Source organism: Dermochelys coriacea, chromosome 4 (genome assembly GCF_009764565.3).
Source record: "Dermochelys coriacea isolate rDerCor1 chromosome 4, rDerCor1.pri.v4, whole genome shotgun sequence".
Lineage (NCBI taxonomy): Eukaryota > Metazoa > Chordata > Testudines > Dermochelyidae > Dermochelys > Dermochelys coriacea.
In genome coordinates, this window is record NC_050071.1 from 35,757,723 (window position 1) to 35,771,847 (window position 14,125).

Here is a 14,125-nt window from a genome sequence, read left to right on the forward strand (position 1 = left end):
GTTCTAACAAAGACTTAGCAGTTTGATCCTCTCCCCATTAGCAGACACAACCATAGTTGATAGGAAACCCTGGAGGAGCCACATTAGATCCTGAGGTCTGAATGAGATTCTATGAGGTGGAAGTACAGAGTTTGGCCCCAAGTTTCAAACAGGTTCAATTTCTAGCATAGACATTGCATGCTCTGTGATCCCGTTGTGTAGTCAAAAGAGCAGGTTTGACATCAACATGTACCTGCTTAGAAATCACAGCTAGAAACTCTTTGCCACAATGATCTATAGTGCAAATTTGTAATCTGCTGCTAATTTCTTTGCTGCTTCCCCAAACATTCTTTTACCTGAAAGTTACATCTGAAGTGAGAGCATGCAGTCATTCTAGATAAACCCACTCCTCATATTATTCAGTGCTCAAGTTTCTGAGCCCTATTCAATATTACCCTGCGGTCCCTTTGTGCCAGCTAAACTGGTGTAGAACGGGGAACAGGATAGGCATGAAAGCCACCCAATGCAGGGAGCTTCTGTACCCCCTTCAGAGGATCCCCAGGTATGAGGGTATGCTGGGGATACAGAGGCAGTGGACTGGGATGTGGCTGGGGAGACCTGTGCTTTGGCAATTCTGTGCTCCTGAGGAGACCCAGAGTTTGTTACAGCAAGGGAGAAACTTGATGCAGCCCTCAGAGGCAGAATTGAATTGAGTAGAGCCAGAATCCTGAAGTTTATGGGATAAAAGAGAAGCAGCTGTTGGGCAGGGGATTACACACTCTGTGTGAATTAAAATTTAAAAATGAGGGTAAACAATGCATAGCTATGTGGCTAATGTTGTAGGTCTCCAGATGGCATTATTTCAGGCACCCGTCTATTTCTCTGAAAGCATGATTTTGGAGCAATGCTCATCACCAACTGTGATCTCATCACCATCTTTTTAGATGAACAATTGCTTGTAAAGCTTGAGATCTCAGAAAAATTTTCCCTTATATATTTGTGCTTACAAGATATAACCACACAAGAGGACAAAAATATTATAAGGTGTACAAATGTTTTTAATAAAACCTCAACTGGACATTCACATTATTTTATTTATACTCACAACTTTGAAGATGTAATAGCATTTTTATTATTGCACATTCTGATCACTTTAGGATTAGAAGAAAAATTATGTTTGTGAGGCTACAGAAAATTCTTACCTGGGTATCTGGCTGGTGAATCTTGCCCATATGCTCAGGATTTAGCTGATGGCCATATCTGGGGTCAGGAAGGAATTTTCCTCCAGGGCAGATTGGAAGAGGCCCTGAAGGTTTTTCGCCTTCCTCTGTAACATGGGGCATGGGTCACTTACTGGAAGATTCTCTGCTCCTTAAAGTCTTTAAACCATGACTTGAGGACTTCAATAGCTCAGACATAGGTGAGAGGTTTATCGCAGGAGTGGGTGGATGAAATTATGTGGCCTGCGTTGTGCAGGAGGTCGGACTAGATGATGATAATGGTCCCTTCTGACCTTAGTATCTGTGAGGCTAAATATACCAATTAAATAGCTCTATTTTCACAAAATATGATTAAAAAAGTTTCAGAGTTTCATTTTCAACCCTAACATAAAAGTTAGGGTTGAAAATGGATCTCAGTCTGAATACAGATTGCACTTCAGTATCAAAGTTAATAATGCAATATAACAAGTTTGCATATTAATCCTGGCCATTTGTGGTTTATTTATAAAGCCAGAACTTTGCACTGTGTTTTACAGAGATAATTAAACAGAAATATAGAGGGAGATCCTATGTTACTGGGGCTGGCCCTTTCAGGAGAGTCAGAGACCAGCCTACCTGTGACAAGATCCTGAATTGGAGAACAAGTCAACTCAAATCCACCTGGAGGTAATGAAATCCCTATGTGCCTAGTTGACAACTAATTAGCTAATAAGCCTGACAAAGGGTTACCAGCTGAGGTGGTTTCTAGAGACAGGAAGTTCAGAGCCAGGAGCCTAGAAGGTGCACTCCTAGACACAGGGAATGCCCAACTAAAGGCTGTCAAACTACATACTGGTATAGAGAAGAGCTACAGCTGACACATCTGACTCTGGAGAAAATTCTTCCCAGATAGTGGTAAGAAGCCTGAACAGAGAGAACTGCTGAAGTGGACTGGTGGACTCAGGTGGGATGGATAAATTAAGACTGATAGTCTCCTAGCTAAGACACTGGGGTGAAGGTTTGGATGCATTTTCAGTGGAGCTCCAGTTAATAAACTAGACCCCCTCAGAGGGCTGCTATTCCTTAAATAAAGCCTCATTTAAACTTACTGATAGCACATGTGGGGAAAGTGAGGGAGCATCTACAGGACACTTGGCCAAATAGTGGCACTATAGGGCAGATACACCCTGTCTGAAAGGGCTTATGATCTATGGCCCCAATCCTACAATTGGATCTGCTACCATGGGCCTTTATGTCCATGCAAAGATCCACTAACTCTGATTGGGGTTTACCACAGACAAACATAGAAGGTGATAACAGTGGCAGGGAGAAGACAGGATGGACATTAAAGATGATGCAGGACTAATGACATTTGTAAATGAGTAAGTTCTGATATATTTAAACAGTGTGCAACAGAGGAAGAACACAGTAGTGGCAACTATGGAAAGCAAAACAAATGCAGTCTGCTGAGGAGATAAGATTTGGTCCTCTGAAGTCATACTGAATTAGATATTGGACACTGTTGAAAGCAACCTTCTCCCTTCTATCACAAATCATTTTCATCCATCTCTACTGGTTTTACTTCTTGGGAATAGACCAAAGAAGGAAAAATACCACACTCTGGTATGGGCTGCAGGGAAGGCAGGTGTCTCTCTTGCAAAAGTGAAGCTTGGGCCAACTCAAAGCAAGTCTCAAAATAATCCACTGATTGCCCATCTTGTCTTTGCATTAAGAGTTGGTAGTCTCCAAAGCGAATGATACATTTCCATGGCAGGTCAATTTTGTTTAGGTAGTCCAGTTCCACATTGTCTACAATTAGCTTTGTCTTTTTGCTCATGTTCTTTATCTCAAAACCAAGTTCTGAGCTGTTGAGTTGCCTGAAAAACTGCAGGGTAAACTGAACCCGGGAAACACGGGTATCCATTAAATTATAATGGCAGATGTTAGAATCTCGGCCAAATTTTGCCACTTCATCTACCCTGCACCGCTCTCGCTTTTGGAATTTTAAGCTGCGAAACACCTGCTTTTCTTCCTGGCAAGGATGGTACAAAGTTATATGGAGACAAGTTACTGTCTCTTCAGTTTCCACTTCTTCCATGGAACTCATGATGATGATCCTTCTCAGAACTAAAAGAAAGAAACATGGAATTATTGCAATACCAAAAAAATCCACCTGGAACGGCATCATTTAAAGAACTTTACATACTACTGATCAATTAATGTGTACTTCTTTTATAGAAAGAAAAGGAGTACTTGTGGCACCTTAGAGACTAACAAATTTATTTGAGCATAAGCTTTCGTGAGCTACAGCTCACTTCATCGGATGCATTTGGTGGAAAATACGGAGGGGAGATTTAAATACACACACACACAGAGAACATGAAACAATGGGTTTTATCATACACACTGTAAGGAGAGTGATCACTTAAGATGAGCCATCACCAGCAGCAGGGGGGGAGGAAGGAAAACCTTTCATGGTGACAAGCAAGGTAGGCTATTTCCAGCAGTTAACAAGAACATCTGAGGAACAGTGGGGGGGGGGGAGGAGAAACAACATGGGGAAATAGTTTTACTTTGTGTAATGACTTATCCATTCCCAGTCTCTATTCAAGCCTAAGTTAATTGTATCCAGTTTGCAAATTAATTCCAATTCAGCAGTCTCTTGTTGGAGTCTGTTTTTGAAGTTTTTTTATTGAAGGATAGCCACCCTCAGGTCTGTAATCAAGTGACCAGAGAGAATGAAGTGTTCTCCAATTGGCTTTTGAATGTTATAATTCTTGACGTCTGATTTGTGTCCATTCATTCTTTTACGTAGAGACTGTCCAGTTTGACCAATGTACATGGCAGAGGGGCATTGCTGGCACATGATGGCATATATCACATTGGTAGATGCAACAAAGCCTGTTGCCAACTCTGTCCACATATCTATTCAGGGGACACCATCATAGGGCCTAATCATATCCGCCACACTATCAGAGGCTCGTTCACCTGCGCACACTGGTCAAACTGGACAGTCTCTATGTAAAAGAATAAATGGATACAAATCAGACATCAAGAATTATAATATTCAAATACCAGTCAGAGAACACTTCAATCTCTCCGGTCACTCGATTACAGACCTGAGAGTGGCTATCCTTCAACAAAAAAGCTTCAAAAACAGACTCCAACAAGAGACTGCTGAATTGGAATTAATTTGCAAACTGGATACAATTAACTTAGGCTTGAATAGAGACTGGGAATGGATGAGTCATTACACAAAGCTCACGAAAGCTTATGCTCTAATAAATTTTAGTCTCTAAGGTGCCACAAGTACTCCTTTTCTTTTTGCGAATACAGACTAACACAGCTGCTGCTCTGAAACTTGTTTTATAGAGAATCACAGGTAGTAAACATATAGTCTAGCACCTAGGGTACAGGACTGGTAGTTAAGAACTCCAGGTCAATCACAATAGTTCTATTCCCAGTTTTGCCATTGACTTGGTATGTGGCTCTGGACAGATCAAAAGCTTCTGTGTGCTTTGGTTTCCCATCGGTAAAATGAGAAAAAGTACAGAGACAAGATGAGTGAGGTAATCTTTTCTCGGACCAAGTTCTGTGTAAGAGCAAAAGTTTGTCTCTAATGAACAGAAGTTGGTCTGATAAAAGATATTACCTCACCCACCTTGTCTCTCTAGCATCCTGGGACTGACATGCCAACAACAACATTGCATACAACCAGAAGTACAGGCTGTTATGAAACTTCCTTAATATTTTTAAATGTTTTGAGATCTTTGCATGAAACTAGTTCTGCCCCTATTGCAAGTGTCTTACTAAATGATTCACCTTTGAAAAAACATTTTGGTGAAACATCACTGGAAGCCTAAGCACTTGTTTTGTAGACCTCAGACCCAGATTGGAACTATTACATAGTATTTGTTAATTATTCTGAATATTCTATATCACTATATTATATTCCTTTGACAATATGAAATGTGACAAGTACAGCTTGCCTGGGATGTGGGAAACTCTGGTTCAATTCCCCTCTTCCTGCCAGAAGGTGGGGAGAGGATTTGAACAGAGGTCTCAGCTATCTAATCACTACGCTGTGGGACATTCTGCTGTAGGGTTTCCTTGGTCTCCTGTTTTGAAACAGTGGCATTCCAGTTAAATAACGAAAGTGTGATTGGACAGGCCCCTCAGTCTTGCACTTCTTGGATGGGTTCCCTAACCCCTGAACTATAGAGTCATTCTCCCTCTCCTTCTGGCCTAATGACTATGTCAGTATTTATCCATGGTAGAACAGCCAAGTAGGAGCTCAAAAGAACATTAGTTTTCAGAACTACCCACTGACACAAGCTTTACCTTTTGAAATCGCATTAAGGAGTAGCTGCTGTATGTAATACATTACAGATATCAAAAATGAATTTAAAGTGCGTGTGAAAATTCTCCTGCTTTCCCCAACAAAAATGGGGTACAGGATTTTCCATAATGCACCAGACCAGTAGTTCATCTAGCCCAGTATCCTGTCTCTAACAGTGGCCAACACTAGTTGCGTTGGAGGAAGATGCAAACAAAACCTGTAGTTATGGAAGAGTCTGTCCAGAGGGAAAGTTTCTTCCTAAACCCCATAGGCTCATGCCTGGAAATATGGGGGATATATCCCTTTCAAAACTCCTTGTTGTTTTTAATCTGTGCTATTGTAATTCTGAATGTTCTTGTCCACATAAATGTCATATTTAACTCTTGGCCACATAGCTTGTGGCAAAGAGTACCGCAAGCTAATTGTGCTCTGTGTTTAAACGGTAATTTCTTCTACGTCCAAATAAGTTCATCACTTAACTGATATGTACATTTGACTATGAGGTGCATAATCAACGTTATTCATTTCATCTGAGTCATTACTAAAAGCAGTTTACAGTTCAGTCTATTGTATTTTATTGCTACATGAAGCATCATTGTGATATGGACTGATATACAATTACCTTTCCAAGCATAAGATTGCACAACTTTAATCTATAAAGATACAAAGAATGGATTACTGGTACTATGACACCTTTCTGTGATGTCAGTATTTAGAGATACCATATAAATATCTCAAGACCTCTAGAATTATTTTCCTTATTTTCCTTCCTTGATTGATATTTAAAACAAGGCACAATGCTTTTTCTTACAAAGCAACAGCTCAGGCACAGAACATCTCCCATTTCAGTGTTGGATAAAACTGGCCAGGGAAATCACATTAGTGAACTCTACTTAAGCATTACTTGCTAGAGTGGTGCTAATATGGTTTTCCTGGCCATTGTAAGCAAAACCTAAAATGTTAAGAAAAATTAATTTCAAGTAGATTATGATTTCTAGGTTGTCTATAACACCTGTAAATCATTCTGCTTTTCCCCAGCCCATCTTGAAAACAATATAGTTGATTTTGGGTAAAATTATAAAACTGCAATATGCAATTATAGTTCTTTCTAAAGTGATTTTGGTGCTTATGAAGAGCAACTTTCAGTCATGCCTGACCTTGGAAAAGATCTGAATCTGTAACTTACAAGGGGAAAATTCTACATTCCATCAGTCTACTCCTAAATCAGTTGGAGGTGCATCAATAATGCTTACTGTCTTTCAATTACCAGAGCAGAGAAGTTTATTCGGAAGAATTTGCAGATGTTGTGAATGTGACATGCCAATGCAGGCCTGTGTGTTTTTGTTCAAAATGTTGCATGTCAAATTTTACAAGTGACCATTTGCTTCTATTAAAGGCCTAAGGCGGCATGAGGGGATATCGGGAAGTTCTCAAACAGAGAAGGCAATTTCTAGATACTGGATTACACATCAGTAAGTGGACAGCATGTAGAATAGACAGGGCTGCAATGGGAGCAAAATCTTTTCCACGGTGCTACAATATTTTTTTAAGATATGGATTTTGAATTTTGCATGGAAATATGCACTTAAACTCTTCCCCAGTTGGGGCCAAGTCCTGAAGGAAGCAAAAAGCCCCCAGCCTTTAGCAAGAGTTTTACATACATAGGACTACAGTGTTGAACCCTTGGTGTCATTTCACATTTAGAATGTGCATACTTGGCTCGTTTCCCGTTACATTCCACACAACTCTATCAGCAAAAAATCCAGACAACTTCCTTGGGGCACTGACTGCTAACATCACCGAGCATGGGAATTTGTGGATCTTTTGCTGAAGGGTTAGGCTGCCCATAACCCACCCCACAAAAGAAAATTTCTAACAACAAATTTTTCTCTGATATTCAAACTTTCTATTGACAAATAAAACAAGCAGCAAGAGGCCCACAAAGCCAGATTACAAATGTGAAAATACTAATGATGCAACTTTTTGAAAGCAATTCTGACCCCATTAAATCTCATAAAACTTAGAAAGGGAACAAATTGGTTAAATCAGGTCTATCCTCCCCATGTAGAAGATCTAACTTCCTAATAGAGGCCATAATAAATGCTTGGGCATGCTCATTTTAACAAATTTCTCTACCCTCTAAATGCAGATTCTATGACAAATCTTTGGATACTGCAATGATGAGTGTAGACAGATGGCTGCATTCCACCCTCAAATGCATCCTTGCAACTCATTGATTGGAAGGGAATTTGTAGGTCAGTGATGGGGCAGCTACCCCCTCACTGGTATATAAGGGGTTAAAACAAGGAAAAGGCTTGTTAGGGGAAGGCTTATTGGAGGAGCTAATCAGGATCAGCCATATAAGAAGGGGCTGCTGAGCTAAGCAGAGGCAATCACTCCCTACAGTTTGAGGGAGGAGATCTGGCTGCTTAGAGCAGAGGTTCTCAACCAGTGGTCTGGGGCCCCCAGGGGGGCAAAGAGTTGGTTTGAGGGGGGTCTCCCAAGCATAGCTGGCATTAGCCTTACTAGGGCCCAAGGCAGAAAGCTGAAGCTCCACCATGGAGGACTGGGGCCTGAGCTCCAGCACCTTGGACTGAAGCTGAAGCCTGAGCAACTTAATTTTGCTGTGCTCCTTGTGGCATGGGCTACTGGGCAATTGCCCTGCTTCCTACCCCTTAATGCCAGCTATAGACTTTATATGGAGAAAAACAATTATTGTGGTACAGGTGGACCATGGTGTTTTTATAGCACATAGTGGGGGGCCACAGAAAGGAAAAGGCCGAGAACCCCTGGCTTAGAGAGCTGGACAATGGACAGAGCAGTGCTGGGCAGGATCAGCAGGTGGACTGCTGCCAAACTGAGGGCCTGATACACAGGCAGAGGAGGTACTGGGACTGCAGGGAAGGAATTGGCAGAGTTGGAGGAAGGGTAGCACATGGCTGAGGGCCCAGGATCCCTGGGTCGGGACCCAGAGTAGCGGACAGGCCTGAATCTTCTCTCCCTCCTCCCCCACTTCGCCTCCACTTGCCACTGAGGGGTGTGGTCAGTGTACGGACTGCAGTTTGCTATTGAGACAAGCAGCTAAAACCTGGACTGCAGTTCGCCAGTGAGGCGAGCGGTTGGACGGAGGAGTGTTGGCCCCCTAGAACGGGGGAGAGAACTGAGTGGGGCACAGCTGGAGGGCTGTGTCCAGAAGAGAACGACAGGGTCCGGGGAGCGACACAGGTCCTGGATGCAGAGACAGTGGAGCGAGCATGGGCAGGACACCACCTGAGGACGCGGTGCTGGCAACCCCGAGCTAATTCCCAGGATGGCCAGCAGGGGGTGCCACGGTGGTGAGTCGGACACCTGTCATAAGGTCCAAGAACAGAATTTCCCATAATGCCCGGGAATTGACTCCAGTAAAGAAAACCTTCCTCCCCCCCCCCCCCCCCCCCAACATATCTTGCTATGTTTATTCCTTTGTAACGTTTTTTTTTTTTAAAGGAGTAAATGTACTGAGTTGACAGTGCAGCAAGACCTAGTACAGGCATCCAGGATCCTGACCATTAAGGGCTTGATCCTGCGCCTAGTAAAGACAACGGCAAAACTTCCACTGCACACGCCCTAAAACCGCGGCAGAGGTGCCCCTCCAAGCTCCATCCCACCGCAGCTCGGGAGGAGGCATCTCTTCACCCCAGCAAAAAAGGAAGCTGCGCTAACTGGATGGGGGCATCAGGCGGCTGCAGAGAGCCACGCGCGTCTCGGTCTGCGAGCAAGAACCTGCCCCTCGCTGGCAACGGCAGCGAAAAGGAGGCGGCCCGCTCCCTGGGCTGCCACCGGCGGGGGACGTTTTTCTCCTTGCAGCTGAAAAAGCCCCGACGCCGATTTCGTTCGCTCAGAAGCCGCCGCTCGCAGCGCATCCCAAGGGAAAGACGCCCAGGCCTGGCGCCGCCGCCGGAGCATCTGGCTCGCCTGGAGCAGCGAGGGCGGGCGGGCAGCCGCGCTCCGCCACGTGCCAGCCCGCGGGAAGTCCCCCCCGCCGGCGGCGGGACCGGCTGCCCCCACGCCGCGCCAGCCCGCTCCAAGGCGCTAGTAGCGGAACGCCCGCGGCCTTCCACGGGCGCAGTTCAGGGCCCGCCGCGCTTCGCGCCCCCAAATCAGCCCCCTCCCAGCCCCACGGAGTCGCGCCCACACACACCCGCCGCTTGTGGCGCGGCCCCACCGCCCCCCTCCAGCCTGTTTAAGCTGCCCCCGGGGAAGAACTAGCGGCCCGAAACACCCGCCAGCTCTGTGCGCTCACCTCCGCCGGCGGGCCCGAGAACGCAGCGAGGCGGGTCCCAGCGGGAGCGCAACGAGCCTCTCCCGCGCCCCGAGCTTGCTCCTCTCCAGGCTCGGCGTAAGCACGACTCTGTTTATGCTGGGTCGGACTTTCCCCCCGCGCTCCCCTCTCATTGCCCGTCCGGCGTGGGGGAGGTGGAGCAGCTGCACCATGGGACTTGTAGTTCGCAGCCCTAGGGCGGCTGCTTCAGCAGTGCCAGGGCGGCCACCCGAACAAACCCGCTGGCTCGGCGAGCGTAATGTGAGTGCCCAGCGCACCGCTCCGCAATGCGGCTAATTAACGGGACGCCCGCAATTTCAAAACCAGGCGGCGATCCGATTGTTGTGAGTAGCGCCTGCTGATCAGCAGATCTGAAAGGGATTACAAAAATGCATTTCCCTCTTCTTTTGTCGCTGAGTTTCCTTTGCGCCTTTAGCGGCCCCCCCTGTGTGGGGCGGACTCTACCGTTTGCTTTGTACAGTCGGTCAGTTTCCTTTGCTGGTGCTGTGGCCTTTCACACAGCAGCGGAGCTGAGAAACGTTTTAATAAAAACGAAAATGAGTGTAAAGCTCCCGGAAACTCTGTTTTTTTTCCACCAAATGCATCCGATGAAGTGAGCTGTAGCTCACGAAAGCTTATGCTCTAATAAATTTGTTAATCTCTAAGGTGCCACCAGTACTCCTTTTCTTCTTGTCATGGAGGAGGCCGGGCAGGTGTAGTGCCTGAGACTGCATTCCCATACAGGCAATAAGAAAAGGAGGACTTGTGGCACCTGAGAGACTAACAAATTTATTAGAGCATAAGCTTTCCTGAGCTACAGCTCACTTCAAGGTCCATATAATCATATTAATTAAAATTGATCCATCTTGTAGAAGGTGTCAACATACCTGACATGTATTAATTAATGAAAGTTAAAGGAAGTGTTCTAGCTCCATTCAGAAGCTTGTTTTTATCTGGGTTCTTGTACAGGATCTATGAGGGACAGAGTTTATCGATGTGTATCCTATATATTGTTTGCATTCTATCAGTGTAAGAAAAAAGTTCTCTTAACACTACCATGATCAGATTTCTGTGCCACTGACTACTTTATTTTGAGCAAAATCTTACTCGCTTTACTGTCTCACAGCCTTCACCTCAGTTAGTGGTGATCAATGGGAGTTTTGTGTAAGCAACTCTCAGTAGTCCATTCTAAATAAACACTTTTAGATATAAAAAGTTTTAAAGTTATATTTCTAGGCAGCAAAACAGGCTGAGTCAAATGGTCAGTTAATTGCTTTTGAACACCATTCTGCATGTAAGCCACTGAAAGACACTTCACTAGTTCTGGAGTGTATTTTTCCCCAGTTGTTATCCACCCTTCCCCACCAGACTTTATTTAGAAACAAACAAAATACCTGCTTATAATGTGGTATGCAGAATACATGTCAGTGTTAATAAACTATCCATTTACATTTTAAAATAGGAAGTAAATTGAAAACTGGGTAGGTTACATCAAATGAACTACCCAACTAAATTAACCAAAGACCTGTACTTTTAGCAATGCAATGTGAGACAGGACACTGCTCACTGAGGAGAAGGAGGAATCTTTGTTCATGAAACTTTATGGTTAAGATCATAAGCCCATTGTGACACTGCACTCCGTATTCTTCATAGTGATATTACTATGATATGATTCTAGTATAATGATGCATTTTATGCAAGATGTCATTGGAAAAGTTATGATTTGCTGAATAGGATTATCCTGTTTGTATGCATTTAACATTCTTGTATCTGAAGTTATGAATATTGGCTATGGGTCTGTATTTCAAATGTAATTATACCTGGGTGATGCCTACTAGGCAAGATGCTTTCAATCTAGATACTGGGTGAGGAAGGGCCTATTCAGGGTAATGAGCCATTAGGGAAAACAGAAGGCCTCAGGAGAAGCTTATCCATCACTTGATGAGTCTTCCAGTGAACGCTCCATACTGTAAGACCTTTCATGGTGACAAGCAAGGTAGGCTAATTCCTACTTGTGGCACCTTAGAGACTAACAAATTTATTAGAGCACAAGCTTTCGTGAGCTACAGCTCACTTCACCGTGAAAGGATTTCCTCCTTTTCCCCCCCCCTGCTGCTGGTGATGGCTTATCTTAAGTGATCACTCTCCTTACAGTGTGTATGATAAACCCATTGTTTCATGTTCTCTGTGTGTGTGTGTGTGTGTATATAAATCTCTCCTCTGTTTTTTCCACCAAATGCATCCGATGAAGTGAGCTGTAGCTCACGAAAGCTTACGCTCTAATACATTTGTTAGTCTCTAAGGTGCCACAAGTACTCCTTTTCTTTTTGCGAATACAGACTAACACGGCTGCTACTCTGAAACCTGTCATTTTGTATTACTCACTATGGTGATAGCTTTGATCTTGTAGTAAATACAGGTTCAGCATGACTGAATCACTGTTATCATTGTAACAAATGTCTGAATTCCTTGACATCTGTAGGTTCAGAATCTCAGTCTACTGTTGCATTAAACAGTGTTTTGTCTTTAAGATCCTGTTGGAGTTAAAAGAAAGAGAGCATCTGTAAATACACACATGCATATGTCTGAGCATGATGAATGCAGAATTAGGCCCTCTGTACAGTTTTCAGTCTTCTCACATTCATTTTGTAGTACCTAGTCTTCAATCAGTATCATTCTTAGTAAAGCACACAAGCTACTTTGGACTACATCTGTTTCAAGTTTTAAAACAAAACTAATTTTGAGATCTCCAATCACAAAGGAATTACTGAACAATGTCTTTAAAAATGTGGAAATCACATTTTAAAATTCTGGCATAATTCAAAAACAGACAAACAAAATTGTACTAAACTTTACAGTGGGCGGGGGAAACAACAATCCACTTGGGACTGAAAGTGAATGTGCAAAAATTAATTTCAAATGGCTATTTTTCTAAAACATTTTCATTTATAGGTGCTTAGTGTCTCTTAATACATAACAATGCTAGCAAGCAGTTCTGCTGAAACCCTGGTAACCACCAGAGTTGAGCTTTGGGTAAGACTATTCATAGCTCACGTTCAGTTTTCTTTATATGTAGTTGTAGGATTGTCTCCAACTTCTCCCTCAAGGACTGGCTTTGTCCATAACTCATGGAGTTGGGAGGATTTCTACATTCAATTTGTTGTTTGGCCATCAGTTATGGTAAATTTGGTTGTCTGCTTAAGTCACTGAATTTTTTAGTTGTGCTTCTTTCTTTAATAGCTTGTCTCAAAGACAGACAAAATTAGACTATGAAAGCAATGCTCCCAGCTGATGTATAAAACATTAAAGTAGATATATTTATACCGGTTCATATTAGAATCAAAGGAATTAAGGTGATAAATAAAACTTGTAAATGTTACCCTAATATGATCTAAACACAGAAAAGGGAAACTCTCTTCAGTTCTTAGCTTACAAATAGATATTTGTGTCCTTAATTATGTGTAACTTTCAGCAATCACACCATGCTCAGATCTTCACATGAGATTTCCTCCAATGTGCTTTCACTTCACTGGGGCTCCAGACAAGATCCAGGATGTATTGCTGTCCTTTTTAGAATTCAATCTAAGTCCAGTCATCTTGTGCTCAGGTCACCTTCAACTGAGCTCCTAACAGTGTATCCTAGTCACTGGCCCACATGCCCAGTATTGAATCCCTACAATCAAAAGTAATCAGAACTGAACTGTTCTTTGGTGACACTCCAGTGTCACCTCTGCAATGTCTTGGCCACAGAGACAAATGCTCCATCATAAAGTGATTACATCAAGGAAAACATATTTGTATTCTAATTCCTTTAGACAGAAAGATTCCTGCACCTATCACGGTGTTTATAGTATAAAGACTCTGTTAGGGAAACCTTTAGGTTTGTTTTGGTTGGGTTTTTTTTGGTTTTACATTTACAGCTTAATTAAGGTATTTGCCAACAAGAATAAAGTAACTTTTCTTATGTTTTAAGAAACAAATGCTGAGTCTGATCAAATTTTACTGACAGAGAAGAAAAATCCTTTCTTGGCTGGCAATCCAAGTTCAGTCGAAAATAATAATTTATTTCCAGTCCTAATGCAAACTTACTGCATAATAGAAGTTCAGTTATAGCATCTTTCATCCAATGGTTTCCAAGTTCCTTACAAAAATGAGCAGGTATTACTTACAGATACTCCTCTACCTCAGTTACAGTAAGTTACTTTCACAGGATCACACAGTGAGTGACAGGTTTCAGAGTAGCAGCTGTGTTAGTCTGTATTCGCAAAAAGAAAAGGAGTACTTGTGGCACCTTAGAGACTAACAAAT

The 14,125-nt window shown here is 43.1% G+C and overlaps 2 protein-coding genes across 14 annotated transcripts in view; one reads left to right on the forward strand and one right to left on the reverse strand.

The window, feature by feature from the left end:
• Window positions 1-1,016: 1,016 nt before the first annotated feature.
• On the reverse strand, window positions 1,017-9,953 carry TIFA (TRAF interacting protein with forkhead associated domain). The gene is made up of 2 exons (XM_038400613.2): window positions 9,800-9,953; window positions 1,017-3,305 (listed from the first exon to the last, which is right to left on the reverse strand). Exon 2 carries the CDS (start codon window positions 3,283-3,285, stop codon window positions 2,725-2,727), a length of 561 nt encoding a protein of 186 aa, XP_038256541.1. The 5' UTR covers window positions 3,286-3,305; window positions 9,800-9,953; the 3' UTR covers window positions 1,017-2,724.
• A 22-nt stretch (window positions 9,954-9,975) lies between these two features.
• The window catches only part of ALPK1 (alpha kinase 1), an 80,064-nt gene continuing 75,914 nt past the window's right edge, over window positions 9,976-14,125 (forward strand). For 12 of the 13 annotated variants that reach the window (XM_043513528.1, XM_038400584.2, XM_038400602.2 and 9 more), the window contains exon 1: window positions 10,016-10,161. The gene's annotated coding sequence lies outside the window, so the exon portion shown is untranslated. Of the gene's footprint in view, window positions 10,162-14,125 lie in introns of all 13 variants that reach the window. The other variant, XM_043513532.1, reaches the window with a different exon arrangement.

Excerpts from the sequence above, each read along its gene's own strand:
- TIFA (XM_038400613.2), bottom strand. The coding sequence starts at position 3,285 with ATGAGTTCCATGGAAGAAGTGGAAACTGAAGAGACAGTAACTTGTCTC.